This window comes from Pezoporus flaviventris, unplaced genomic scaffold (genome assembly GCF_033815535.1).
Source record: "Pezoporus flaviventris isolate CSIRO_AGI_PZ_B2104156 unplaced genomic scaffold, CSIRO_AGI_Pfla_v1 ptg000154l, whole genome shotgun sequence".
NCBI classification, from domain to species: domain Eukaryota; kingdom Metazoa; phylum Chordata; class Aves; order Psittaciformes; family Psittacidae; genus Pezoporus; species Pezoporus flaviventris.
This window is the reverse complement of record NW_026892702.1, coordinates 1,088,994-1,114,975: the sequence shown is the minus strand read 5'-3', so window position 1 is coordinate 1,114,975 and position 25,982 is coordinate 1,088,994. Positions and strand designations below refer to the sequence as shown.

At 59.8% G+C, this 25,982-nt stretch overlaps 2 protein-coding genes across 2 annotated transcripts; both read right to left on the bottom strand.

Moving 5' to 3' along the window:
* Window positions 1-108: 108 nt before the first annotated feature.
* On the bottom strand, window positions 109-3,360 carry LRRC26 (leucine rich repeat containing 26). Its single transcript, XM_061479649.1, has 2 exons — window positions 2,530-3,360; window positions 109-1,633 (listed from the first exon to the last, which is right to left on the bottom strand). The coding sequence occupies exons 1-2, from the start codon at window positions 3,071-3,073 to the stop codon at window positions 1,386-1,388; spliced, it is 792 nt and encodes a 263-aa protein (XP_061335633.1). The 5' UTR covers window positions 3,074-3,360; the 3' UTR covers window positions 109-1,385.
* Window positions 3,361-7,356: 3,996 nt separating this feature from the next.
* RNF224 (ring finger protein 224) lies at window positions 7,357-8,176 on the bottom strand. The gene has a single exon (XM_061479582.1). It carries the CDS (start codon window positions 8,174-8,176, stop codon window positions 7,670-7,672), a length of 507 nt encoding a protein of 168 aa, XP_061335566.1. The 3' UTR covers window positions 7,357-7,669.
* Window positions 8,177-25,982: the final 17,806 nt, after the last annotated feature.

The window sequence follows — 25,982 nt, the reverse complement described above, 5'->3', positions numbered from 1 at the left end:
CCTCACAGGCTGAGCCAAGCGGGACTCAAGAAGTGTGGCAGCACGTTGGGATGGTTTCTCTCTTGCAAATAGAAATGGGAGCTAGCCACAGATGAGGTGACATTTGGTTTATTCATTACATGATTTATTTAACCCCTGGCAAGAGCTCACCAAAGCATTCATTGACCCCCACCACATCCCTGGCAGCTCTTGCATGGGCAAGAGATGGAGCAAACAGGGGAAGCCGGTGGCCACAGTCATCTCATTGTGGCTCTTACTGCCTCGCAATGGGTAAGGACTCATGCCAGAAAGGGCTGTTGCTCCTCCCTGAGAGATGCTTTTGTCACCCCAGCTTGTGAGTTCCTGTGGAGCCCTCACTAAGCATTTCCATGCAATGCCATGGAGAAGAGTTTCCACCGGGAAAGACAAGAGGCAGCAGGGCAGGGAGACACAGGGGCAACCCCAGTCCCTTTTGTGGGTGGTGGGATGTGAGGCAGCAGCAAACTCTGTGAACCCACATTTTTGTCCCCACTCCCATCACTGAGATGACCTGGACCCTGGCCTTGGATGAGCTTTAGTCCATGGGAAAAGCTATTGGGGAGGAACCACTGCGCAGCTTCATCCATCTTTTTGCAACCCCTTTGCCAAACCACATCAGTGGGAGCTCAAGTGTTTGTCCAACCTTCACCCCAAACCTCAGCCTCACCCTGGATCTTGGTGGCTGGCTGAGCCTTCTCAAGGAAAGACTCCCTCAAAGGAAGCATTTTGCAACCTGCCCTGTCCCTGGACAGCACATGGGGGGGGGCCTGGGGGCTTTCTGACAGTCCCATGGAGGCTCTGGAGAGCCCCGAAACACACAGATCTTCAAGTGCACCAAAAGGCACACAGAGAGCTCTGGGGCACACCAAGAGGTAAACCAGTGCCTGTCAGGGCACAGGAAGCCAATTGGAGAGCATTCGAATGCACAAAAAGTCAAGCCAAGTGGTCTTGGCAAGCAAAGGCACACCGAGGCTGATGGCACTGAGGGGCATATGGGGAGTGTTGGGGGCACCAGAAGGCCCAATGAGGGTTTTGAGGCAAACCAAAAGGCACACAGAGGCTCCTGACCTGCAAGGAAAGGTAAATGGAAACGCCACCCAGAGGGGTATGGTGTGTCCTGAGATGCACACAGGGGTTCCTGGCATGTACCAAAAGGCACAGGGAGGCATATGGTGCATCCTGAAATGCACACTGAGGTCCCTGGGCAGTGGAAGGGCAAGGACAGGGTGAGCTGGAGAAGGATCCCCTGTACCCACCCCTGGTCTGAGGGTGGCCTTCCAAAATACTGCGAGCATCCTCACTCAGAGCTGGAGGCTGCTCCCCCAGCAGTGGGGCAGAGGGAGCTCAGCATTATTGGGGGGGACCCCTCAGATGCAGGATTTCCTGGAGACGTGGGGCTCCTTGCGCAGGTTGTGGTAAACCACCACGACGGAGCCTGTGAAGGTGCAGAAGAAGATACTGGCCATGAAAGAGAACGGTCCAATGATCATGAAGGTGATGTAGTGCTGGGCAGACAGTGAGATCTCCTGACATTGCCTGAAGGACTCGTTCCCAAAGGCCATGATCGGATACTTGTTCAGCTGCTCCGGGACTCTGCAGAGGAGCAAGCTCTTCTCTGGAAGAGAAAATCAGTGTCGATGGGCACACTGGGCCACTGGGCCAAGGCAGGTGTCATGGAGAGAGGGGATGGCAGGTTTTTATGGGACCAGGGCAGGAGGACAGGGGTTAGGTTGATAAGGATTGCCCAGGGTGGGATACGAAGGAGAGCAGTGAAGGTTCAAGGCTTATCTATGTCCTATGCAGTGGGGAGTGGGATGAGATGGGGAGGTGGGAACAGTGCTGGAAGGGGGCCTGGAAAATAGTTTTGGAGCAGGTGGTAGATGGGGCAGGGAGGGTGCAGGCCTGGTTTCAAGAGGATACATGTGGGGAGCAGTGAGCACCCAGCGTGGAGGGGCCACAGAAGATCCCAGCCAGCACAGCTGACAGGCACGCATCCAAGCTGGAAGCAAGCAAGAACAGTGGCAGCAGAAAGAGAGATCTTGCTGGCAGAGGTGACTGATCAACGTTCATTGAGGAAGAAATGCAGGATCAGCCCCAAGTTCATGAAAGCACTGGGGAAGGGGCTGAAGGCACTGAGTCCTAGCTGCATCAGCAGTGGTGCCCATTGCAAGCACACCTTGCCCTCAGTGTGATGGGGCTGGTGCCATTGCTGGGGACAGCGCCGGGTTCATGTCACTGGGACATTGTCCAGCCCTCTTCTCCAGGCACAAGGACAGGCACAAGGTGGGCACCAGGTACCAGACCCAGGGGTGCAGACACCCAAGCAGACACAGGAGCTGCCATGGCCTGAGGGTGGGATCTGGGGAACCTCCCCATACCCCCATGGACACTCACCACTGCAAGCCCACAGCCACTGGCACCAGGGTGCTGGGTGCAGCCTCAGCCCTGATGGGGTGACCAGAGAGCATGGAGCGGGTGGGGGGCTTAGGGTCATGGTCCTCGAGCACTCACCTCGCACTTTGTCCCTGTTGTGGCTGAGCCAGCGCCAGAGGGGCAGGATACTGCAGCTGCAGCCCCAGGGGTTGTCCTGCAGGAAGAGGGCTTGGAGCTGGGGCAGCGCTTGCAGCACCCCAGGCTCCAGCTGCCTCAGCCTGTTTCCACCCAGGTTCAGCTTGGTGAGGCTGGTGAGGGGCAAGAAGGTTTCGGGGCTCAGCATGGTCAAGTAGTTGTCACTTAGATCCAGCTCCTGCAGTGCTCCGAGCCCCACCAGCGCCTGGCTGTGGATGAGCCCCAGATGGTTGTGGGGCAGGCTGAGCACCCGCAGCCCCGGCAGCGGCGGGAAGGAGCGCGGCCCCAGCACGGTGATGAAGTTGTAGCCGAGCCACAGGGTGCTGGTGTTGGTGGCCAGGCTCGGGGGCACCTCGCGGAGCCCGTGCTCGCTGCAGTCCACGTTCCCCACGGAGCAGCGGCAGGCGGCGGGGCAGCACGGCGAGGGCAGCGGGCGCAGCAGCAGCAGGCAGGCCAGCACCGCTCCGCGGCCCCACCAGCACCCCATGGCTGAGCACCGAGCGACGGGAGCTCCAGAACCGGGGCTCCCCCACGGCCAGGATCCTTGGTGCCCGTCCAGCCACTCAGCGCTCCCAGAGGTGCGGGCTGGAGGTGCCGGGCAGTGCTGGGAGCAGGTGGATGAGCAGCCCCGGAGCCGCTGCGCTCCCGGGAGCGGTGGATGAGCAGCTCCGGAGCCGCTGCACTCCCGGGAGCGGTGGATGAGCAGCTCCGGAGCCGCTGCACTCCCGGGAGCGGTGGATGAGCAGCTCCGGAGCCGCTGCGCTCCCAGCCCCGGTTTTGCCTCGGGGTGGAGCTGAACTTTTCTCAGCAAATATTTCCGCTGTGATGCTGCCCTGGCAAGGTGCTGGGCCGAGCCCTCGTTCCTCCCTCTGCCAGGCACCGCTCCAGCCAGGTAAGCATCCAGCTCACCATGGCCCGGGATTAACTGCTTGTGTGTGCTGCAGGCTGGAAAGAAGCAAACAAAACCAAACCCATCTCTTGGCCTTCATTCTCCCCATGGGTGTGCTGCCTCATCATAGGATCGGAGAATTGTTTGGGTTAGAAGGGAACTTACAGTTCATCCGGTTTCAACTCCCTGCCACAGGCAGGGACACCTTCCACACCCCACCATCAGCAATGTCCCAGGTTACTCCAAGCCCCTGTGTCCAACCTGGCCTTGAACACTGCCAGGGATGGGGCAGCCACAGCTTCTCTGGGCACCCTGTGCCAGCGCCTCAGCACCCTCACAGGGAAGAACTTCATTAGCCATGTACAGACGGGTGTATGGACCCAGGACCCCCATAACTAGCTAGGGTGGGATAAAGCTTAAGTTGTACCATCATCAGATGTAACCCCATCTTGTGTGCTGGCTCACCATGGCCAGAGGTCCTCAGTGGGGAGTGCTGCTGGCAGCCATGGGCCACCCCACTGAGCCCAGCCCTTGACCAGTCTCTGTTTGCCCTTGGCAGGAGAGCACAAGCCATGCCAGAAAGAGGAGGGTTGGTATGGGGGTCCCACGGGCAACCCTCCTCCTCCCCAGCAGGACCACACGTCTGGGTGCACACTGGGAACACCCAGGAGCCCCCATGTTAGAAGCTGTGAGAAAGGTGAACCCACTGGGCTGCAGCCACCCAAAACTTGTTTACCCTGGCCCTGGCATGGCAGCACCAGCTCGAGAGGGCTCAAAGTCTGCCCCCACCCTGTTTATACCCGCTCCGGTTTCAAGCTGCTGAAGCCCCACAGCAGAAGGGAGAGGAGAGGAGAGGAGAGGAGAGGAGAGGAGAGGAGAGGAGAGGAGAGGAGAGGAGAGGAGAGGAGAGGAGAGGAGAGGAGAGGAGAGGAGAGGAGAGGAGAGGAGAGGAGAGGAGAGGAGAGGAGAGGAGAGGAGAGGAGAGGAGAGGAGAGGAGTCACCTCTTGGTGTCCCTGGCAGAACCTGGTGGACACCCGGGACACAACCAGGAGCACCTCATCCCACTGGCAGCCCAAAGAGGGGACACCATCCTCTACACACACCATGGCAGTTCCTGTCCTGTTTAACACCCTCGTGCTGGGTCATCATGGCCAAAGGGCTGGGAGGGCAGCAAGGCAGTGCACAGGGTGTTCCCAAATCTGGGCCAGAAGCAGCAGGCAGGAGGTTTATTAATAGCATCCAGAGGAGCTTTGGGTTGTTTATCTATCCTGCAGCAAACTCGGTTTTACTGCATTAATCCCCATCTGGAAGTAATTCAGAGGAATCCTACAGCCCAGCCCAGCCCTGGAGCAGGGCACAGACCTGCAGCCACGCGGACCTGCAACACCAGCTCGTCCTATAGCTGTGGGCTATATGGGGACAGGAATTTTTAGGGATCCCTGTCCCCAAATGCTCTTCCTCCCCAGGGGATGCACTGCCTGTGGCCACCTAGGATCAGGAGGGAAGGGCAAAATTCATTGTGGGGGGAAAAAAAAAAACAACAAACACTATTAAATAAAGAGTATTCACGCTCAGAGGCCCCAGGAGCTGCAAACCCACCCCAGCCCCTCACTGTCACCCTGCTGCACACTCCATGGCACATGGCAAGATGTCCCCAGTGTCCTCCATGCAGGGACACCAGCAAGTGCAGGGCTGGTGCTGTTTGTGCAATGCAGGCATTGGCTGCAGCAGCTGCAGGCTGGTGACACTTTGGGGTCCTGCCCCCGGCAGTGACGCTGTCCCTTCACACTTGATGCCAGTGCTCATCAGTGCCCCATCCTCTGGACCCAGCACCTGCAGGGAGAGCCCAGCTCCCTGTCCCCAGCCAGGGCTGCACCCACTGGTGCCCTGCTCCCCACCGGGGTTTAGGGTTCCACAGGGAATGGCGCAGCCTGGCCCCCAGGCGGCTCCAGGGGAGGCTGCTCCAAGCACCCACTCTGCAGGGACAGCCCAGGTGCCCTGCGCTGACTGATGGAGGAGGCTCAACACCAGCCCTGCTCTGGTCAAGGGGTGTAAATCAGGGTGCCAAGACTGTTCCCACAGTGAAGTGATGCAGGGGAATCACTTGATGAAGGGAACCCTTCCCACACTGCTCCCAACCTCCACCATTGAGTATCTGGGGAGAAATGGAGATAGAGGGCAAGATGCTAAGACTCTGTGTTAGCTCTCCTCCTGTCCTTAAAGGCTTTCGTTTATTGCATGTTTCCATGTGATCAAAGACCCGAGGCAGGTTCGAACCACATCACACATCTGCTGTCCCACCGGACACCTCGGGCTGGGACATCCCTGGTGTTCCTGCACCCATGGCTGGAGCTGCCCAGGTTGGGCTCTGCTGGGAACAGCTCAGCTCGGACTCCTTATGGCAGGTGACACCAAGTGGTAGAACTGTGCATGGGTGCTGGACACGGGGTGAGGGCTGTGCTGGGTATGGGTGCTGTGCATGGGGTGGGTGTTGTGCACTTGTGGGTGCTGCGCATGAGTGGGTGCTGCACACGTGTGGGTGCTGTGCAGGGGATGCTGCACAGGGTATGGGTGCTGGACTCCTCTGGCTGCAGCCCTAGCACCCAGTGCAGGGGACAGTCAAACACCAGGACAGCCCAGGGGACACAGGATCGCTGCGACTGCAGGGAGCACAGCCTGGGGTCCCCTGCTGAGCCCCAAGGGGCACCCATGGTACCTGGTGCTGGACAAGCTGAGAAAGTTGGGGCTGTTCAGCCTGGGGAAGAGAAGCTGCGTGGAGATCTCATAGCAGCCTTCCAGTATCTGAAGGGGCCTATAGGGATGCTGGGGAGGGACTCTTCATTAGGGACTGTAGCGACAGGACAAGGGGTAACGGGTTAAAACTTAAACAGGGAAAGTTTAGATTGGATATAAGGAAGAAGTTCTTTACTATAAGGTTGGTGAGGCACTGGAATGGGTTGCCCAGGGAAGTTGTGAATGCTCCATCCCTGGTGGTGTTCAAGGCCAGGCTGGACAGAGCCTTGGCTGACATGGTTTAGTGTGAGGTGTCCCTGCCCATGGCAGGGGAGTTGGAATTTGATGATCTTAAGGTCCTTTCCAACCCTAACTATTCTGTGATTCTGTGATTCTGTATTGGAAGAGCTCATAAACCACATGGAAAATAGATGCAGGAAATGGGCTCTGTGGAAGGACCACAAGAGCTGCCCAGGTAGTGCCAAGCCCTGCCCAAGAACTGGTTTGGTATCACCCTGGTGGACCCCAGTTCTCCACATCTGGCCTCTCTTAAACACACACCCAGATGTCTGGGGTCTTGTCCTTGCACCCACTGTTTGGGGTCAGGCAGAGAAAGTCTTGCTGGCAGCAAAGGCATGGCCTGGAGAAACGGCAAAGGGGCTGGAGCAGAGGGTTTGCTTGGCTGTGAGGCAGAGAGGTGGGAGAGGGGCAGGGGGGAAATCCAAACCTGGCTTGTGCCACAGAGCACAAGAACAAGCAGGAGCTCCTGCGGGCTCTGCTCTGCATTACTGGGGCAGAGTAGGTGGTGGACACATAAATCTGAAGAGCTGGAGCAACGTGTTGTGGTCTCCTGACAACACTGTCATCCTCGATTTCAACTGTCCAGCTACCCCAATGCTCAAATTACTCATGCAAGTGGCCAACAGAGCAAACACAGGATAGCGATCAGCTGGGCAGGTCGCTGCTCCGCATCCCAACCCCAACATTGCAGGGCTTGCCCCAGGATTACCAGAAAATATGACCAAGACATGCAGGCCAGCAGGGCCAATGGAGTGTGGTTTAATGGGTGTGAAGCTTTGAGGGTGTTGAACATGGCCCCAGAGTATCACTGTGTCACCTCCCATGTCCCCAGGGATGCTTGGTGGAGATGTCCCTGTTGAAGAGCTACATGCATAGAGAAGCCATGGATGAGCAAGGCCCTGGCCAGGGACCAGGGGCCGTCTGTGATGGCTGGGTCAGGCTTCTGAGTTGCCAGAGGAGCAGGTGAGCAGGACGAGAGGGTGAAGGCATCCTCATCATCCACCCTGCTGCACCCCAAATCCCAGCAGGACGGACACTGGCAGGATGGGCAGTGAGCCCTAAGCAAGCTGAAGCCCTTCCCAGGCTGCTCCTGTCCACACATGGCCAAGAGGGTCCCCAGCAATGGTCCCAGACTGCACTCAGCAGCTCCCTGCTCATGCTCAGCTCTCGAAGGCGGCCGTCACCCCACAGCATGAGCACGGCCGGCAGCAGCCCCGCCGGGGAAACAGCGCCGGAGGCACCGCGTCTTGGCACAGCCCCGCTGGCTGCTGCGTCACCACCTTCTCCTTGCACGAGCCCTTGGTGGCCGGGTCGGGATGGGACCTGCCGGGCACCTGGGGATGCTCCTTGTCGGCCTTGACGGCGAGGAAGGTGGCGAGGTCGAGGTCGAGCATGGCAACGCCGCCACGTGGTGTGGGCGTGTTTTGGCGGCACTGCGGGCAGGGGATCCAGCGCTGCTCGTTGGCCACAGCGTCCAGGCGCTTCAGGCAGGCCTGGCAGAAGGTATGGCCGCAGTAGAGCCGGCGCGGCAGCCGCACGCCCAGGTCATAGGAGGAGTAGCAGATGATGCACTCGACACGCTGGCTGCCCCGGCTTGGGGTGCGCGAGGGGACCCTGACACACGGCCCCGCGTCCTCTGCCCATGGGCTGCCACTGGCATCAGACATGCTGGGGACGGGAGGGTGAGAGGAGCTGTCAGCCTCACGGCCAAGGAGGAGTCCCATGGGATGTGCAGCCGATATGGGAGAGATGGGGACCGACCCCATGTGTTGGGCTATCAGGGGCATCAGGCTCCTTCCCCCCCATCCCTGCCTGCTGCCTGCATGGCCCATGGCTAGCTCTACTTGGAAGAGCAGGACCCAGTTCTAGGCTCCTCTACAAGAAAGATAACCAGCTATGGGGAAAGGTCACAAGGATGCTCAAGGGTCTGGAGCATTTCTCCGAGATTGCTCGGCCTGGTTAGTCTGGAGAAGAGCAGCCTGAGGGCAGATCCCATCCATGCAGATCAGTATCTCAAATGTGGGTGCCAGCAGGATGGTGCCAGACTCTTTCCAGTGGTGCCCAGTGACAGGACGAGGAGCAATGGCCATAAACTAACACGCAAGTGTCACCTCAACATGAGGAAGAAGTTCTTTCTGCTGAGGGCATCAGAGCCCTGGCACAGGCTGCCCAAGGGGGATTGTGGAGTCTCCCTCTCTGGAGACATCCCAAACCCACCATGGACATGTTCCTGTGTGACCTGCTCTGGGTGGCCCTGCCCCAGCAGTGGATTGGACTGGATGATCTCCAGAGGTCCCTTCCAACCCCAACAATTCTGGAATTCTGTGTCCTTGCCACTGCATGTAGGGATGTAGGGATCCCCTACATGTAGTTCCCTGCATCCATGGGGGATGCATTACCCTTGTGCCATGCTGCATCCCTGGCTGAGAGCTCTGCCAGCTCTGCCATTCCACAGGGAATAAGGGCTGGACAGACCTCAACAGCCTGCTTAGGTGAATGTGGGGCAGGAGTGGGTTTGACCGTGGACAAGAGAGCAGCATCCGGAGGACCAGGCAGTGCCACAGCCCTGTTCCTTACCAGCCCCAGGCCATGCCAGGTGACCATGGTATCACTGTCAACATTATGGGATGGGCATGCCAGAGGATCTGAGGGGTCCAGGCTCATCTCAGGTGGGGTCTGGTAACCACCACCATGTTTGAAAACCTCTCCCAGAGGCTACCAAGACCCCACTCCCTCTCTACTGAGTGACCTCAAGCATTTTGGTGTCCATGGGTGCACCCCTCCACCCAATTCCCCCATTCTTACCTGTCCTGAGATGCTCCCCCAGGGCCTCAGGGGAGGTGGCAGAAGAGCTGCGTTGTTCTGGGGGGCTGTGGCAGTCCCATGGAGAGCACTGGGAGCCCAAGACACCAGCAGCAACCAGTCAGGTCCGGGCGGCTGCTGGTGGCTGTGGCAGTGGGAAGGGGCTCACCTTTCAGGGACAGGCATGCTATCGGATCTGGGAGATTGGGTTACAAGCATCCGGATAGCACAGCCTCGGAAATCCAAGTCCCAGGAAGGGTCATTAACCACCCGTCTCTGCTTCATAAGCAGAAGGAACGGTCCCCATGAGGCCAAGAAGCTCTGGGCTGCACCATGAGAGGAGAGGGCTTGGACATCTCTGTACCTGGGCAGCAGCATTGCAGTCTCCCACATCCTCGGCTACCCACCATGAACAAGAACATCTGGGCAGATGCTGGCCAGCAGAGACACCCCATCCCCTGCTCATCCATCCCCAGGTGATACGGGCTGTGGTGGGGCGGGAGGCACAGAGAGACCCCAGGGTGCAGGGGCTGGGGCTGGCACAGGGACAAGGCTCCAGCGTGGTCCAGGCAGGTAGCACCCACGTGTGGGGTGATGCTCCTCATCCAGTGCCTGGGGGTGATGCATCCGTGACCTGCCCTTGGTCCGGCAGCAGCGCTGCAGACTCACCACTGAACAGGGGATGGTTTCAAACGTGGAATGTGGCAGGGGAACAGATCCTGGAGGAGAAAAGCACATCCTGGAGCCAGGGCAGGACTGCCAGATACCCGGCAGCATTTCTGCATGGGAGCAGGAGAGGGCAGCAGCTCCCGCTGCAGGCAACAGTGCAGGCAGGGACACAGGCAGTGCTCTCCTGCATTGCCTGCTTACCAAACATCACCCCAGCTCTCGGGTCATGCTTCCAGCACTCCTCAGCAGCAAGAACTGGGGGGGTTGGAAACTGAGACCCTCATGGAGTCACTGGACTCTGCAGAAAAACTTCACCCCTTGGGGCTGGTGTTTGGGAGCAAAAGCAGAGCCGGAACACAGCAGCACAGTGGGCACAGTGGCCATGTCCTGAGACAGGATCCTGATCCATCCCGTCACAGGTTTCCCCAGGCAGTGCACATGGGGTACATGGTCCCCTGTGTCCCCAGGCGTGGCGAGAGTACCCGATGGCAGGGCTTTGCCTTCCCCTTACCACATTGGCAGCAGGCAAGGGATGTGGCTGTGTCAGGAACCCCAGCCATGGCCTAACTCAGTGGCCAAGGTGAGGCAAAGGCCATGTGTCCTGGTCAGGTCAGGACCCAGCTTTGCTCTGGCATTTCTGGGTACTACCAGGATGGCAGCACTCTGGGTGCCAGCGCTGGAGCCTGTATGAGCAGCATGCTCCTTCCAGGGCCATGTGCTCAATGATGTGCAAGGCAACTGGGTGCCTGGAGATGTCCAGGCATGTCCCAAAGCTGGCAAGAGTCACTCTCCCACCCAAAGCACGCTCATTGCTCATCTGCCACAGGGCGAGCTATGGAGGAGGTGTCAGCCCCTTTGGGCAGTGGGAGCCTATATGGGTGAATGAGCTTGGCTCCCTGCACAATGGAGCCAACAGAGCCCCTGGCACTGCCTTGGAGGCCTCTCCTTGCAGAAATGAGCACACACTCACACAGGCTCCCTGCCTGTCCTCCTACCCCCCTGCAGCCCCTGCCCAGCCCCTGCCCACCTCGTGTCCCCCTCCCATATGCACCAGAGCTGTGTCCTATTGAGCCGCCCTCTTCTGCCTGTTGCATGCAAGCCACGGTGTGGGGCTGTGCACCCCGGCTCACCCGCCCTGCACCCTTGGTGGCATGGGCTGTGCAGCACGAAGGGTGACACCGGGGGCTCGCTGCCTGGAACCAGCCCTCAGCGCCCGCTGCGCTCCTGAACGCGGGTACGGGGGAGGCGTCTCTGCAAGCGGCAGTGACACACAGGGGTGGGAAACGTGTTTTCCTGCTCCCAGGACTCATCCCGAGAGCTGCAGGGACCTTGGGCACAGCGGGACAGGGAGCGGCACCCGCAGGGCAGGGCAAAGGTCTGCTCGAGATGAGCCAGCGCCACGCATCAGCTCCCGTGCTCCACACACGGGAGGTGGCAAGGCTCTATCACAGCCCTGCGCACCCCTGAGCGCCCAGCAGAGATGCAACACACCCCGGAGCACCCATGGGACCCTGCCCATGTCACCCAGAGCCCCGCCAAGGTCTGCAGCAGCAGCATCCTGTGCCCTCCCCTGCTCACACCCCCCCCCCCCACCCCCCAGCCTTCCTGCTTCTCTGGTTTAATCATTGCCCAGTGTCTGCCCAGCCTCTCCCACCTTGTTTGCCATCGCCCCGGGGCTAGGCAGAGCGAAGGGCAGCAGTGACACAGCACCACAGGCAGATGCTGTACCCTGCCAGCTCCGTGCCCGCACCCCTTGTCCCCCCGGGGCTCTGCTGAAGGCACCGCACCCCCTTCGGGGACACTTCTTCCCAAACCGTGTTATCCCGGGGTTTATCAGACGCCGGGGCACGGAGCAGCCTCTGCGGGTGCTGGTTTGAACCAAGCCAAGGTGGTGACACCAAACCCTGCCCAGCCGCGCCGCGGGTGGGCTCCATGGCACGGCAGGGCCGGCGTCGGGGCCACCAAAGCAAACACGGGGTGGATCTTCCTGTCCCTGCGCCAGCGCTGCTCCAGGCAGGGCGAACAAGAGCGCTCCTTGTGCAGGGCAAGGCGTGGGCAAACTGTCAGGGCTCAGCCAGCGGCACCCGCGCCCAGAGGCTCATAGGGGTGGGGGGATTTCAAGGGTGCTGGGGTCCCAGGGAGTCACAGCCAGCCCGGGCAATACCACAACTCCTCCCTTCCCCAGCCAGGAACCTACCCCTTCCCCAGCCCTCCCCAAACCCAGACTCCTTCTTTCCAGAAGACAGGACAGCATCCAGCTTGGCAAGGGCAGGCTGAGCTCCAGCCAGCGTCCCTGGGCAGGCAGGCACTGGCTGTACTGGAAACGCCAGGGAGAGGGGAGCGTTGGGCTCTGGCTGATTGCTGAAGAGATTGTGCCACTGCTGCTGCCCCACGTCAGCACTGCAACAGTTAAACCTGGTTTTGAAGGGAAAGGAGAGGGCTGCGTGCCTCCTGCACTGCCCTGACACAACCCCGGGATAAGCAAGACGGAGCATGGGAATCCCGGAAAACCCAGGGCATAGGAGGGAAGAGGCACAAGCCTTGGCAGGGGAGAAGATGGCTGTGATTTTATTTGCAGCACCCTGAAGTCATCACTCTTTCCAAGCCCTTGCAGACCAGGCAGCTCCTGCAGCAGCTTCCAAGCCAACACAAGGGCCAGCTTGTTCCAGGTCGGTGGCACCAGCCCCAGCCCAAAACCCAGCCTGGAGCCCCACCAGCAGCAATGCAAGAGCCCAGGAGGATCCTCACCCACCATCCTCCATGCCCAGGGAGTCACAGAAGGCTAATGATAGGGGTCTGCATCCCAAATAGGGTGTCCCAGTGCTCTCCCCACTGGACCAGCCCCAACGCAGTGTGGAGCTCAGGCCGGGATGTGCACAGGTCAAGGGGCTGTGTGCAGCACCCCACATGCAAGAGGAACCAAAAGGGGCCAGGGGTCTCCTGGCACTGGGATGTTAACACCCACAGCCATGCTGTGCCATGGGGCACTGCCCAGCACCCTGCCACACTTTGTCTGTCCTTCCCATCTCCTTCCCTCTGTCCCATGGCCAGTGTGGCAGGGGGGGAGAAGTACACAGAGGAGCTAGGCACAGGGGCTGCCCCATCCCCACAGTGCTGTGGGTGGGGGGACCCCTCAGTTCTGGGGATGTGGGTCCCAGTCCTGGCTGGAGACATGTCCCTGGCTTCCCTCCAGGAGGATGACCATGACAGTGCCCTCCTTTGCCACAAGCACAGGGCTGCCATTACCCAAAACCACCCTCTGGCAAGCCAACAGTGCCTGCACTGTCCCCAGAGCCAGAGATTCTCCAGCAAGGGCAGAGGGGCAGGGTCAGTGCATGGGCTCACAGGCTCAAAGTGCTGCACCAACCCCATTGCAGGCTCTTCTTGGTGGCATCTGAATGGGCACACACCATCCTTAAGGATCCTGGGCTTCAGTGGGGCAGGGGGGACCTGCCCTTCTACCCCACGCCCCACACTGGGCTCTCTGCACCTGGCAAGTGCCCATCACTGGTGTATCTGGCTGCAGAGCTCGTGGTGGAAAACAACAGCAGAGTCCAGCCAGTGCCCACTCCCGGGTGCCGGCTCTGCTGGGTGCCGTGTCCCCATCCCATGGTCAGCACGTCCCACGAGGGCCCTTAAGAGATGACACAGCAGCACTTTCTACAGCGGGAGCAGCGCTTGCAGCACCCGCATCCCCCACTGGCCTCCAGCTCCTGGCTTTTGGGTGACTTGTCCAGGGTGACAGTGTAGAAAGAGTTGGACAATTCCCTGTTGGGCATCCTCAGGCTGGCATAGGGGTTGTAGGGACGGGACCAGGACTTCTCTGTGGAAATGGCTGGGCTGTTCCAGCTGCCAGCGGGATCCTCCTTCTCCTCCTTGTAGGTGGGCACAGCTGCAGGGTTGGCGATGACAATGGGCTCATCCTTCAGGTAGCGAGTGATAAAGCTTTGCTGGAACTGTTCCCGTGGGATGTTGACGCTGGCATAGGGGTTCTCCAGGCTGACGCCACGATCCATGTCCCTGCTTACTGTCAGCACATGGGGCCTGGCTGGCATTGCCCAACTCCTGGTGAGACAGAGACCCCCAATAACCCAGTGTGCAGGGGGGTGTCAGAGCTGGGATTGTTCTCAGTCGAGGGGAAGGGACCTCCAGCAGACTCCACAGTTTGGGAGCAGGGTGCAGAGCTGTGGTCCCCGCTCGCTGCCAGCCCAGGGGACTCCACAGGCAACCCCGATGCTTGCGGCCCTGATGGCAGAGTCAGGAGGGGAGGCAAGGGAAGGGTGACACAAGGGCAGGGAGACATGGGGTGGGCAGGTTGCTGGGGGGCAGAGCTGAGGCTGGGTGGAAGACCGGGTGCAGACAGGACAGCGGAGTGGGAGCCTCTGGAGGGGTCAGGCTCAGAGGTGGGGGCAGCACTGGGGAGAGGAGTGGGGAGAACGGGAGCGCAGGGGGAAGAGAGGCAGAGGCGGGGGAAGGAGGAGACTTGACCGCGGTATGGAGAGGGGCAAGCGCCGGGGCAGGGACTGGGGTAGGAGCGGGAGCGAAGGGGACCCGGGCTGGGGCAGGGGCCGGTCCGGAGGAACGGGGCAGGCACCGCGCTGGGCACTCACCGACCGCGGCTCCGGCCGCTCCGGGGCCGCTTCTGCCGCCGGCAGCGCTTCCTCCTGCACGGACCGCCCCGCCCGGCACCGCCCCGCCCGGCACCGACCGCCCGGCACGGCCCCGGCGGCCAGCACCCGCCTCCATACCCGGCACCTACCTCCGGACCCAGCACACACCGACCCCGGCACGCACCGACCCTGGCACGCACCTATCGATCCGGCACGCACCGACCCTGGCACGCACCTATCGATCCGGCACGCACCGACCCCGGCACACTCCGCCAGACCCCTGTCTGCACTGGACACTGGCACCAGGAGGGGGCACAAGGAACTGATCACCGATATCAGGCGTGGGGCACTGGACAGAAGCAGGGGGCACTGGACAGGGGGCACTGGGCAATGGGAACTGGTCAAAGGCACTGGACACGAGGCAAGACAATCAGTACTGAGCACCGTGCCCAAGCACCAGCACTGTTGCTTTGGGGCCCAGATCCTGGCACAGTCCCACTGTCAGGAAGTCAGTGTCCCTGTCCCCACCACCAGCTGCCAGGGCAGGGAACTCCCAGACTTGGTGCCCGTTTATCCATGATGTGGGAGAAAAGGGTCGAAGCTCCCTGAGGCTGACACAGGGCTGCTGAGCTCTGAGGAGGAAAGGGGGATGTTGGTGTAACCTTCAGCACACATCATCAGCCTTTGGAGGCAACCCTGGCCGTGTTCGAGGCCAGGTTGGACACAGGGGCTTGGAGCAAGCTGCTCTAGTGGAAGGTGTCCCTGCCCGTGGCAGGGGTTGGAGCTGGAGGAGCTTTAAAGTATCTTCCGATACAAAGAAGTCTGGGATTCTGTTATTCTATGACACCTTGTCTTTAGGCAACAGGCAGGTGTCCACCTTGGCCTGGTAGGGACATTGTAGGTCCCTACAGAGAATGTAGTTGCTCCTGTTCCTGTTCCTTGCCAGGGAACCTGGGTTAATCCAGTCCCCATTCTGAGGCCCTTGCTGAGGCACTGCTTCCAGGGATGTCACTGCTGTGCCCATGGCCAGGGGAAAGAAGCTGCTAGGGACACTGTTGGCCCAAGGACAAGTTGGCCATCAGGAAACTGAGGCTGGAAAGGAAAAGATGCCCAGATCTGGCCAAGGAGAGCAGCAGAGGAGGCTGGAAAGGCTTTCCCAAGACAAGACTGCAACCAGCCCTGCAGAGCTGGCACCGGAGCTGGCGAGGAATGGCATTATCCAAAAGGTGCCTGGAGATGGGAGCTGCTTCAGTGGGATGCCAGGGAAGGACATCACCTGGGATGGAGACACCTCAGATTAAAGCTGACACCCTGCTAGAGGAGGTTGTACTGGGTCCACAGCCCCAGGCAGCAGCACGTGGATATCCCTACCCCAGAAAGCTCAGCAATGCCAATGGGTGAGCTTCATTCAGAGCCCCTTTGGGGGAGGAATGATTCTGAGGACACAGGGTGCTATTGCAGGGTCTGGGGGTGCCCCAAAGGGCCGGATATGCAGCCTCACCGTGAGCAGAGCTGCATGAGGCTGTGCCTGGATACCTGCAACAACAAACCAAATGAGCAAGTCCTGAGGTGCTGGGAGGAAGAGGAATCACTGCTAGAGAGTGACACAAGGACATCCCTGTGCAGGCAGGGACAGGCTGTGAATGGGCAGGGCTGGCATTGCAGCTGGGAGGATGCTGGGAGGATGAACAAGGGGAGGGTGCTGCACATAGGTCAGGGCAATCCCAAACACAAATGTAGGCTGGGCAGGGACTGGAGCAGCCCTCCAGTCTGGAGAAGAAGGGCTCCACTGGAGAAGGACTTGGTGGTGCTGGGTGAGGAGAAGCCCATCCTCAGTGTGTGCTTGAGCCCACAACCCCCCCATGTGCTGGGCTGCACCCCCAAAGTGTGAGCAGCAGCTCAGGGAGGGCATTCTGCCCCTTTGCTGTGCTCTGGGGAGACCCCCCCCTGCAGTCCTGATCCTGCTCTGGGGCAGCAGCACAAGAGGGACGTGGAGCTGTTGGAGAGAGGCCAGAGGAGGCCATGGAGATGCTGCGAGGGCTGGAGCAGCTCTGCTCTGGAGCCAGGCTGAGAGAGCTGGGCTGGGGCAGCCTGGAGAAGAGAAGGCTCCTGAAGGGGAGACCTGAGAGCAGCTCCAGTGCCTGAAGGGGCTGCAGGAAAGCTGGAGAGGGGCTTGGGACAAGGGATGTAGGGACAGGCCAAGGGGAATGGCTTTAACCTGAGATGAGCTCTTAGGCAGAAGCTCTTCCCTGGGAGGGTGCTGAGGCGCTGGCACAGGGTGCCCAGAGAAGCTGTGGCTGCCCCATCCCTGGCAGTGTTCAAGGCCAGGTTGGACACAGGGGCTTGGAGCAAGCTGCTCCAGTGGAAGGTGTCCCTGCCCGTGGCAGGGGGTTGGAACTGGAAAAGCTTTAAGCTCCCTTCCAACCCAAACCATTCCAGGATTCTATGAACTACAGCAATCGCATGAATGCCTCAACTCCTTGGTACTTCACAAAGCCTTTTTTAAGGCTTTATATTGTTAGAAAAATAACAAACCAGAAAGCCACGGGCATGTCCCGCCACTGGGCACCCTTCCCCCAGACAGCACACGTGTGCACCAGGGGCGGTGTGGAGTTCCCCAGCCCCAGGAGTCTCCCAGTCACCAGGACACAAAAACCTCATGGAGACATCGTTGTTTGTTGAATATTCCCCCTTGGCTCCGGGGAGCTGCAGTGCCGCGCAGCAGGCACACGAGGGTGTTGATGCTCTTCCCAGCCCAGCAGCAACGCTGCAGAGCCGGGTTTCCTGGAGGGAAAGGTCTTACCGTCAGCGGGGGAGCCGCTCGGTGAGAGCCCTCTTCTGCTGGGACTGAAAACTTGTGTGACAAGGAGAGCTCGTAGGTGGTCGGTGTGCGAGCAGGGAACGGGATGAGTTGGGCCAGTGCAGTAATTGGAAGCCAAATCCCAAATTCAGGCTGCATGAAAGAAAGCCAGATGGGTGGAATGATTTCAACTGGGACACCACAAGGGTCCCTCCGTGAGCCCCTCTGCTGTGTGAAGTCTTCTCAGAGGCATTTGCCTTAATTCCTGGCTGCCTCCTGACTAAAAAGCAGAGGAAGGGGGATGACTGGGCGGCCCAGGGAGAGGAAGGCATTACTGGGGTGAGCACTGGCAAGTGGAACCCTATGGGGTTGGTGCCACCAGGCCCAAGGACTCAGTTGGGCGCCCAGTGAGCAGGCATGAGGGTGACACGGAGGGGACTGATGGTTCATCGCTGAGGGGTGATGTAGGGAGCACAGAGCAGGGATGGGGGATCTGGGGGCTCATGGCAGCTGTAGGAGCTCATGCTCTGAGCCCATCAGCAGCACATCCTCATTTCCAGTGCCCCAGCATGGTACAAAAGTCAGCTCATGCTCCCAGGGCTAGGCTGGCGGCTTGTGCTCAGCATGCCATCCCCAGCATCCTGTACAGCACACGGGCACAGCCCAGTGTGGGCAATGAGACCTGGCCAGCCTCACAGCCATGTCCCATTGCAAAGGTCCTATTTGCAGCCCTGCACTGCTGGTCTCTGGTAGTCTGCCTGTGGCATGCAATGGGGTGCCCCAAAGTATGGTGGCAGCTTTCAAAGCCAAAATGGAGCCTTGGCGTGACCAGCACAAGCTGCTTGATGAGAGGGATTGCCTGCAGTGCCAGGATGTGTCCCATCTTTTGGGTAAGCACATGGGCTGCAGACACCAGGGGGGCCCTGGGCCATGCACCCATCCTGCAGCAGGCCCAATCCTGCCCTCGACACCAGCACCTGTGGTTCAGGTCTGTACCAAGAGGCAGCACAGGCCTATCTATAACCCCCTCGAGGCTCTGGTGCTCACCCTGTACCTGCCTGCCTGGCTCAGCCGTGTGCTGCGGCAGGGTGAGGATGCTGCAGAGATGGATCTATAATGCCTGGTGTGTTTGGGCTCCTCCAAGCCTACACTGCATGTCACCCCTACATAAAATCATAGAATTCCAGACTCATTTGGGTTGAAGGGACCTCAAAGCTCCTCCAGCTCCAACCCCTGCCACGGGCAGGGACACCTTCCACTAGAGCAGCTTGCTCCAAGCCCCTGCGTCCAACCTGGCCTTGAACACTGCCAGGGATGGGGCAGCCACAGCTTCTCTGGGCACCCTGTGCCAGCGCCTCAGCACCCTCACAGGGAAGAGCTTCTGCCTAAGATCCAACCTAAATCTCTCTTGTTAGTTTAAATCCATCACCCCTTGTCCTATCGCTATATTCCCTGATAAAGAGCCCCTCTCCAGCATCCTTGTAGCCCCCCTTCAGACACTGGGAGCTGCTCTGATGTCTCCACGCAGCTTCTCCAGGCTGAACAACCCCAACGTTCTCAGCCTGTCTCCATACAGGAGGTGCTCCAGGCCCTGATCATCCTCGTGGCCTCCTCTGGACTTGCTCCAACAGCTCCATGTCCTTCTTACGCTGAGGACACACGGAGGATGCTCAAGTTGTGGCTGCAGAGCCCAACGCCCTGGCAGGGGATGCCGCATTCCTCAAGGATAACGGGTCCGGTACCCAACCCGGTGTCCGGGCTGGCACTGCTGATCCGCATGGCAGGAGCTGCTGGCTCCTGGCTCCTGGCCCGCTGCCTGCGCCCCTGCAGGCCAGCGCCGGCCGCAGGAACCAGCGCTGGAGCCTGTTTCCTTATCGCGCTCCGGCACTCACCCTCCGCGCGGCTCTCCCGCGGCTCCCGGGCCCGGGTCACGCCGGGGCTTGGCAGCGGCGCGGGGGAAGCGCATTGTGGCTGCCCACTGCGGCCCTGCGGGAGGAGAAAGCAAGGATTTCCTGGCCTGGAGCGGGTCCTTCCCGTCCCCTCCCAGCAGCGGAGCGGGGCGGCGCTGAGAGTGGGCTGCTCCCGACGGGCTCTGCGCTGGGAGCCGGTGGCTGCCCTGGTACAGAGCCGCTGTGAACGTGCAGGCAAGGAGAGAGCCGGGGCTCTCTGACTGACACCGTCCCCCTCCGACAAAATTCCCCCCTCCCCAGCTCTGTCCTACCCACAAGCAGAATCCCTGCGAGGGTAGAGCGCAGAGCTCCGTCCCCATGTCCTTTTGTCCCTTCCACACCCCCAGTGCTTGTGCCTCTCACCTGTAACGTGCCACAGGGATGGGGATGGTGCAGGGTGGCCTCGTGCCATTGCGCTTTAGGAAGAACAATTCACCCGTTGCCAACCTGAGCCCAGCAGCCATAGCACATCAGTGCTGTGGGATTTGTGTCCAGTGAGCCATAAGCTGCAGCTCCCTGCTCAGAGCCAGGCAGCAGCAAACAGCCCAGGATGTCTCCGAAGGCTAAACACATGCAGAAACCTGGAAAATCATAGGATCACAGACTGGTTTGGGTTGGAAGGGACCTTCAAAGCTCATCGAGTCCAACCGCTTGAGGTGAGGAGAGACATCTTCAACTAGATCAGGTTGCTCAGAACCACATTCAAAATGGGCTATAAGAGCCCCAGTGCATGGGCACAGCCACGGCCACAGTTTTCTCTCTGCAAATGCCACGTCTCCTTCCTGTAAATGAAGCTGGTCTGAGGTGAAGGCAGCTGCTGGCACTCACCTCTCAGTGGCCTCCTGCAGGCACCGCTTTTGCTTTCGCTGCAAATCGTCACCCTGGTTGATGCTGCAGTTTCTGCTGTGTTGCAGCGACATGGGGACCTGCACGGTGACTACACCTGCAGATGGGGTTTTGGGGACAAAGGGCCAATTTCCTGCTATTTTTCCATGACCCAAAGTTTCCAGCCCTGGGATGCCCCCAGCACTCTCCAGGCATGTCACCCCTCTCCAGGCATGGACCATCCCCAGCATTTGCCATCCTCCCCATGGACGGACCGGGGTTGGCACCATCCTGCCCCAGTGAAGGCTTTGCCATGGCCATGCAGGGATGCTCCCCTGCTGACCCTGCCCAGCGCCCCGCTCCCAGCTAAGCCCTTGGCTCCAGCTCTCTCCCAGCAGAGGCCTGGTTTCTGTCCTGCCGTCTGCTTGTCCTTTCACTGCAAACAGTCCCCGTTTGTTTGGCTCTTGCTGCCGGCTGGAGCTGGGGCCGCGTGCCTGGCCTGCGGGTGCACAACGGCTCCTTGTTCACCGCCCCTCTCCTGCTCACCCCTTGCCTGCTTTAGCAATTATCCCAATTAGCCGTGGCCTCTCCTTGCTCCCCGGCTGCTCTGCGCACCCGCATCCCTCCTGCTCTGTGCTGGTGGGCACCGCCAGGCCAGTGGGACGTGGGCCCAGGGGTGATGGGTGACGGCTTCCCAGGTTATGCAAAACTGAGGTGTTTGGGCTCCACGCTGGATCCCAGGGCTCTCCTCAAACCTCCCTGAGGCTAGAGCAGGATGAGGAGGCTGTGCCTGAACTGCTGGTCAGCTCCAGAGGTGCCAGCCCTGTGCCACTGGCATCTGCCACTGCTCCTTCAGATCACCCTGGTGGGTGCTGCCCGTGCTGCCCCAGCCACAAAGGGTGCCCTCCCTCCTACTCCCTCCCTGGGAGCATGGGTGCCCCCAGCCGGCTTCCTGCAAGCCATGGCCCACGTGCGACCACAGCCATCACCCTCCCACAGCCCCCAGCTCGTGTGGTTGAAGTTTCCATCCACTGACGTGGGCTGGAGCTGATGTGCAGCCCTGCGGAGGGGCTTCAGCAGCGCTCCCCAGCAGGGACGTGTTGTGGGGACACCTTCCCCAGTGCCCTCCTGAGCCCCTGGGGAGCTGCTGGGTCCTGGAGCATTCCCGACAGCAGAGCCCAGCAGGAGGAATGAAGTCATTTGTTCCTGCACCCTGGCAGTGGCTTCTGCATCCCCCCAGACCTGAAATCCAGGGCAGGTAGAGCCCCATATCCTCTCCCTATACCATGGCCCTGAGCCGTGGCCAGCCTCAGCATGGTCACTACAGCATAGTGTCAGCATGGGCAGACAGCTCCTGCCTGCTCTCTGCCATCAGCCCCGCACCGCAGCACGGAGGGGACACAGCACCCCAGCAGGGTCACACCAGGCAGGGCACTGGGGCTGCCACTCCCGGGGTGGCCCCAAGCACCCATCTCTTGCTGACAGCAGCCCCAGGCTCCCGGGGTTTGATCTTTCCCACTGGAGCAGCCTGTCTGCTCCAATCTGTGTCTGTGGTGCTGCCAAGGGATGCGAGCACCAGGCTCACGCAGCCTGGCACGCAGCAGCCCCGGGCAGGCAGCCCCTGTGCTGGTGAGGAGCTTCTGCTGGCCCCAGCACGCGGGTGTGGGTCAGGGTCCTGCATAAAGCTAGGGCCTGGGTGAGCTCTGGAAAGTGGGGGCTCCCCAGAGACCCCTTCTCCTTTGCTGAGGGGACAGCTTACATTGAGCTTGCTCCCAAAACCGCACCTTCTTCCCCATCCATAGGTCCACAGCGGCTCCAGAGCACCGTGGAGGACTGCAAAGGTGCTCTGCACCCTACACAGCTTCCTGTCACTCCCAAACCCGCATGTGGCCCCAGCAGACAGGGACGGGGCTCACAGAAGTACAAATCTCTCTGGTTACCCCTGTCCTGCCCTTGTGACAAAGCACAGTCCCCAGTGGCATCCCAACAGCATTCCCAGCAGTCTGGGCATGCCGCATACCCTTCCAGGCTGGAATGCCTGTTTCCATTCCATGGAAAGACGTCACCCCATGCTACACCATGGATGGAGCTAGCTCCAGTGTGACCACTTGCCTCCCCACAGCCTGCATGGGAGCACTGGGATGCAGCACCCCCTTGATCCCTTTTGGTGCTCCTCCAGCCACTGGGCAGGGTCTTCTCTATGGAGGAAAAGGATGGTCCACGAGTTCCTTGTGTAGCATCCCAGGACAGCTCCTACTGCTAAATATATTGGCCAGGCCCTTGACTGACCAGGAGTCAGGGAGAGGAAAGGGGAAATGAAAGCCCCAAGGCCAGATGGCGCTGTCAGCCCCAGGAAACCTCCCCAGCAGCATGTGCAGCACCCTGAGAGATGCAGCCCCCTCCCATGGACCCTCTGCCCAGGGCTCTGCAGGGCTCCCAGCTTCCACCCAAAGTGATGCCAGGCAGTTCAGCAGCTCCTGTGCTTCCCTGTGCCTCCCCCCTGCAGCCGCCCATCCCCATGGCCACAGGCTGCTGCTCTTCCCCCAGCTGAAGCTCTCCCCACCACATGCACAGAGCAGGAGATGTCTCAGGTCCTCGTGCTCAAACCACACCAAAGGAGCCCCAGCAAGTGCGGAAGCTGCTGAGCTGCAGGAAACTGATGCTGAGCAGGAGCAGGAGCTCCACTGGGGGCAGCTCCCAGCCATCACCCACACAGCTCCCTGAAGGGTTACAGACATGAAGGGAAACCAAAACCCTGGGGTCAGCACTCAAATGCATAGAATCATGGAGTGGTTTCAGTTGGAAGTGATCTCAAAACTCCTCCATCTCCAACCCCTGCCACGGGCAGGGACACCTTCCACTAGAGCAGCTTGCTCCAAGCCCCTGTGTCCAACCTGGCCTTGAACACTGCCAGGGATGGGGCAGCCACAGCTTCTCTGGGCACCCTGTGCCAGCGCCTCAGCACCCTCACAGGGAAGAGCTTCTGCCTAAGAGCTCAGCTCAGTCTCCCCTCGGGCAGGTTAAAGCCATTCCCCTTGGCCTGTCCCTACAGGCCCTTGTCCCAAGCCCCTCTCCAGCTTTCCTGCAGCCCCTTCAGGCACTGGAGCTGCTCTCAGGTCTCCCCTTCAGGAGCCTTCTCTTCTCCAGGCTGCCCCAGCCCAGCTCTCTCAGCCTGGCTCCAGAGCAGAGCTGCTCCAGCCCTCGCAGCATCTCCATGGCCTCCTCTGGCCTCGCTCCAACAGCTCCACGTCCCTCTTGTGCTGTTGCCCCAGAGCAGGATCAGGACTGCAGGGGGGTCTCACAACTCTTCTGGTTAACTTCAAATAACAGACCTAGGTACACCGCCACAGTGCTCTAGATAGGAGCATTGGTTGCCCAAGCTGAGCGGAAGGGTTGGCAGGAGACCCATGGAGACTTGCAGACTGCTCGGAGCAGGGATGGGAGAGCACACTGTGCCCCTAGGTCCTGCTGGGAGCCGTGGGACAGCCGCTGTGGGACAGCAGGATCCCACCACCCGTGATGAGGCCGTGCTCAGCGGCCTGAAAAAGCTGAAATTCTGCTGCAAAACCAAACCTGTGCTTCCGAGCTGCTGCCCTAGCCAAGTCAGCACCCGGGGCAGAGCAGCAGCTTGGGCACCTCTGCCCCCTGTCCTGTGCTGGCCGGTGTCTCAAAGGGCCATGCAGCCAATGCGCCTCCTCCTCCTCCCTGACCCAGTTTGTGCCTTGCTGCTGCATCCAGGCCAGAGCAGCGCCAGGTTCCAAGCGCCGGCAGTGCCCGGCTCTGACAGGGAACCAGCAAAGAACACGCTAAATGTCATCACGATTACGTCTGCCCCAGCCCAGCCAGCACCAGAGCTGCTCCTCCAGCCCTGCGCCCACCCAGCCTGGAGGAGAAGGGCTGTGAAGAGAGGCCATGTGCCAGCTCCGGTGCATGCTCTGGTTTCTACTGAGCCTCACATCCCTCGGGCTCTGTCAGACCCAGCATCAGCTGGGTGGGAAGGGGGAAGGTTTCTGCAGAGCTGCCATTTCGATATCTGGGCCACCCTGTCCCGTTTTGCTTGGGCACAAGGTGTTCTCTAAAGGACATGGGTGTTCCTTGCACCTTCGCACCCCCGAAATGTGGCTCTGGATCTTTGTGGTCGCCCTCTGCCTGAGGCAGCAGCCACCAGGGAGCTCCAGCTCTCCCCATCAACCCCTGGTAGTATGGCAGGACCAGGAGGGAGTTTCTAGTGGGACTGGTGTTGTGGGGTCAGCAGCAAGACGTGAAGCCCTCCTTGCCTTGGGAGTCCCTGGGGCTGTGCATACATGGGGCAGGGGGAGAGGCAGCTCCTAGGTGAAGAAAGGGTCTCTGAGCAGAGTGGGGGACCCCACCTGCTCTGCAGGGACTGTAGCTGGTCCCACTCCCATAGGGCAGTCCAGCCCCCAGCTCAAAGCATGGCCAGTCTATTGCTCTGGACCTCATGCAGGGCACCTCTAAGGCTGGAGATCCCACAACCTCTCTGAGCCCCCATCCAGTCTTTGGCCTTCAAAGTGAAAATGCATTTCCCTATGTAACTATAGAGAAAAATAGCTGGAATTTCCCATGTCCCAGCTTGTGGCTATTGATCCTCATCCTTTCTCTCCTCCCATAACTATGGAGACCAATACATTTTCCATGAATGTTCTCTTCTGACAGCTGAGCAACCTGAGGTCTGCAGGCAGGGAGATGGTGGGGAGGGGAATGAAGGTCACCACATTCCAGGAGAGGAGATGCTCTCTCTGTCCCTGCTGCCTTGATCTCCCCCAGCCTATGTACATCCCTCCTCCTCCTCCTTGTCCTCCTGCCCTCGGGGCAGCACCAGTAAGGTGGGCACCCACTTCACACCAAGGGCTCCCTGCAGTGGCCATAGTATTAATCACTAAACTGAGTGAATAAGAATATACTCCTTGGGATGTGTTTAGGCTCTTGGAACATCCATAACCTTCAAGCTGGGCAGACCACTGTGCATTAGGACTGTCATGCCATGGAGCATAACTCCCATAGTCTCAAGGTTTGTATGTGACAGCACATGGAAGAGCCACAGGCTTTAGACACTTTTGAAGATCTTCTGAGCATCATTTTTCTCATGGAGGAGTCTCTGTAGAGGGCTTTGAGCCTAGAAACGACCACATCCAAACCATCAGTGTACTGGGACTTGACTGCAGGAGCATCAATGGTCAGGTCCTGACCACCACCAACCCACACACTTCTGATTCAAACAGCAACCAGAGGAACCAGCTCTGCAGCAGCTGGTTGCATCCTTAAGCAACCAGCTGGCAACTGATTCTGCTGGTTTCTTGGCAGACTGTTAAAGAGCATCCTTCCTGCAAAGTGGTGTTTGCATTGCCTGGGTGAGCTGCACATCGCTGGAGCTGCAGGCAGCTCCTGCAATGGGTTTGGTGGAACTGCTTGGAGATAAGAGGTGTGAGAACTGCCCTGCTTTTCTCTCTTGCTGGTGTCTGCACTGGGCTCTTGTGCGGGGTGATGCCACCTCAGCCAGGCCTGGAGGGTCTTAGCTTTGGGAGGGTGGCACTTGGGATCCCTCCTCCTGGTGCTTCAGGGAGGAGGGACAATCTCCAGGGGATGGAGCATGGAACAATGGAGCACTGAGGATGAAGAGGCTTGATGTGGAGCATGGGTGCCACATCCCCATCTCTGCAGGGCTGGGTCACCCTGGGGTGTCACAGGAGCCAGGGCTTGGCTGCTATGGTCCTGCTGTTGAAGCTGCTCTGTGAAAAGCTGAAGATGAGCTCATATTTTTGGTGGGTGAGTTCTCTGTGTGGAGTGATTCACCAGCACA

What these genes read in the sequence shown, in the direction of transcription:
- LRRC26 (XM_061479649.1), bottom strand. Translation starts at nt 3,073, where the DNA reads ATGGGGTGCTGGTGGGGCCGCGGAGCGGTGCTGGCCTGCCTGCTGCTG. An exon ending in CAACAGGGACAAAGTGCGAG is followed by an intron (nt 1,634 to 2,529) that starts GTGAGTGCTCGA and finishes TTTCTCTTCCAG; the next exon opens with AGAAGAGCTTGCTCCTCTGC.
- RNF224 (XM_061479582.1), bottom strand. Translation starts at nt 8,176, where the DNA reads ATGTCTGATGCCAGTGGCAGCCCATGGGCAGAGGACGCGGGGCCGTGT.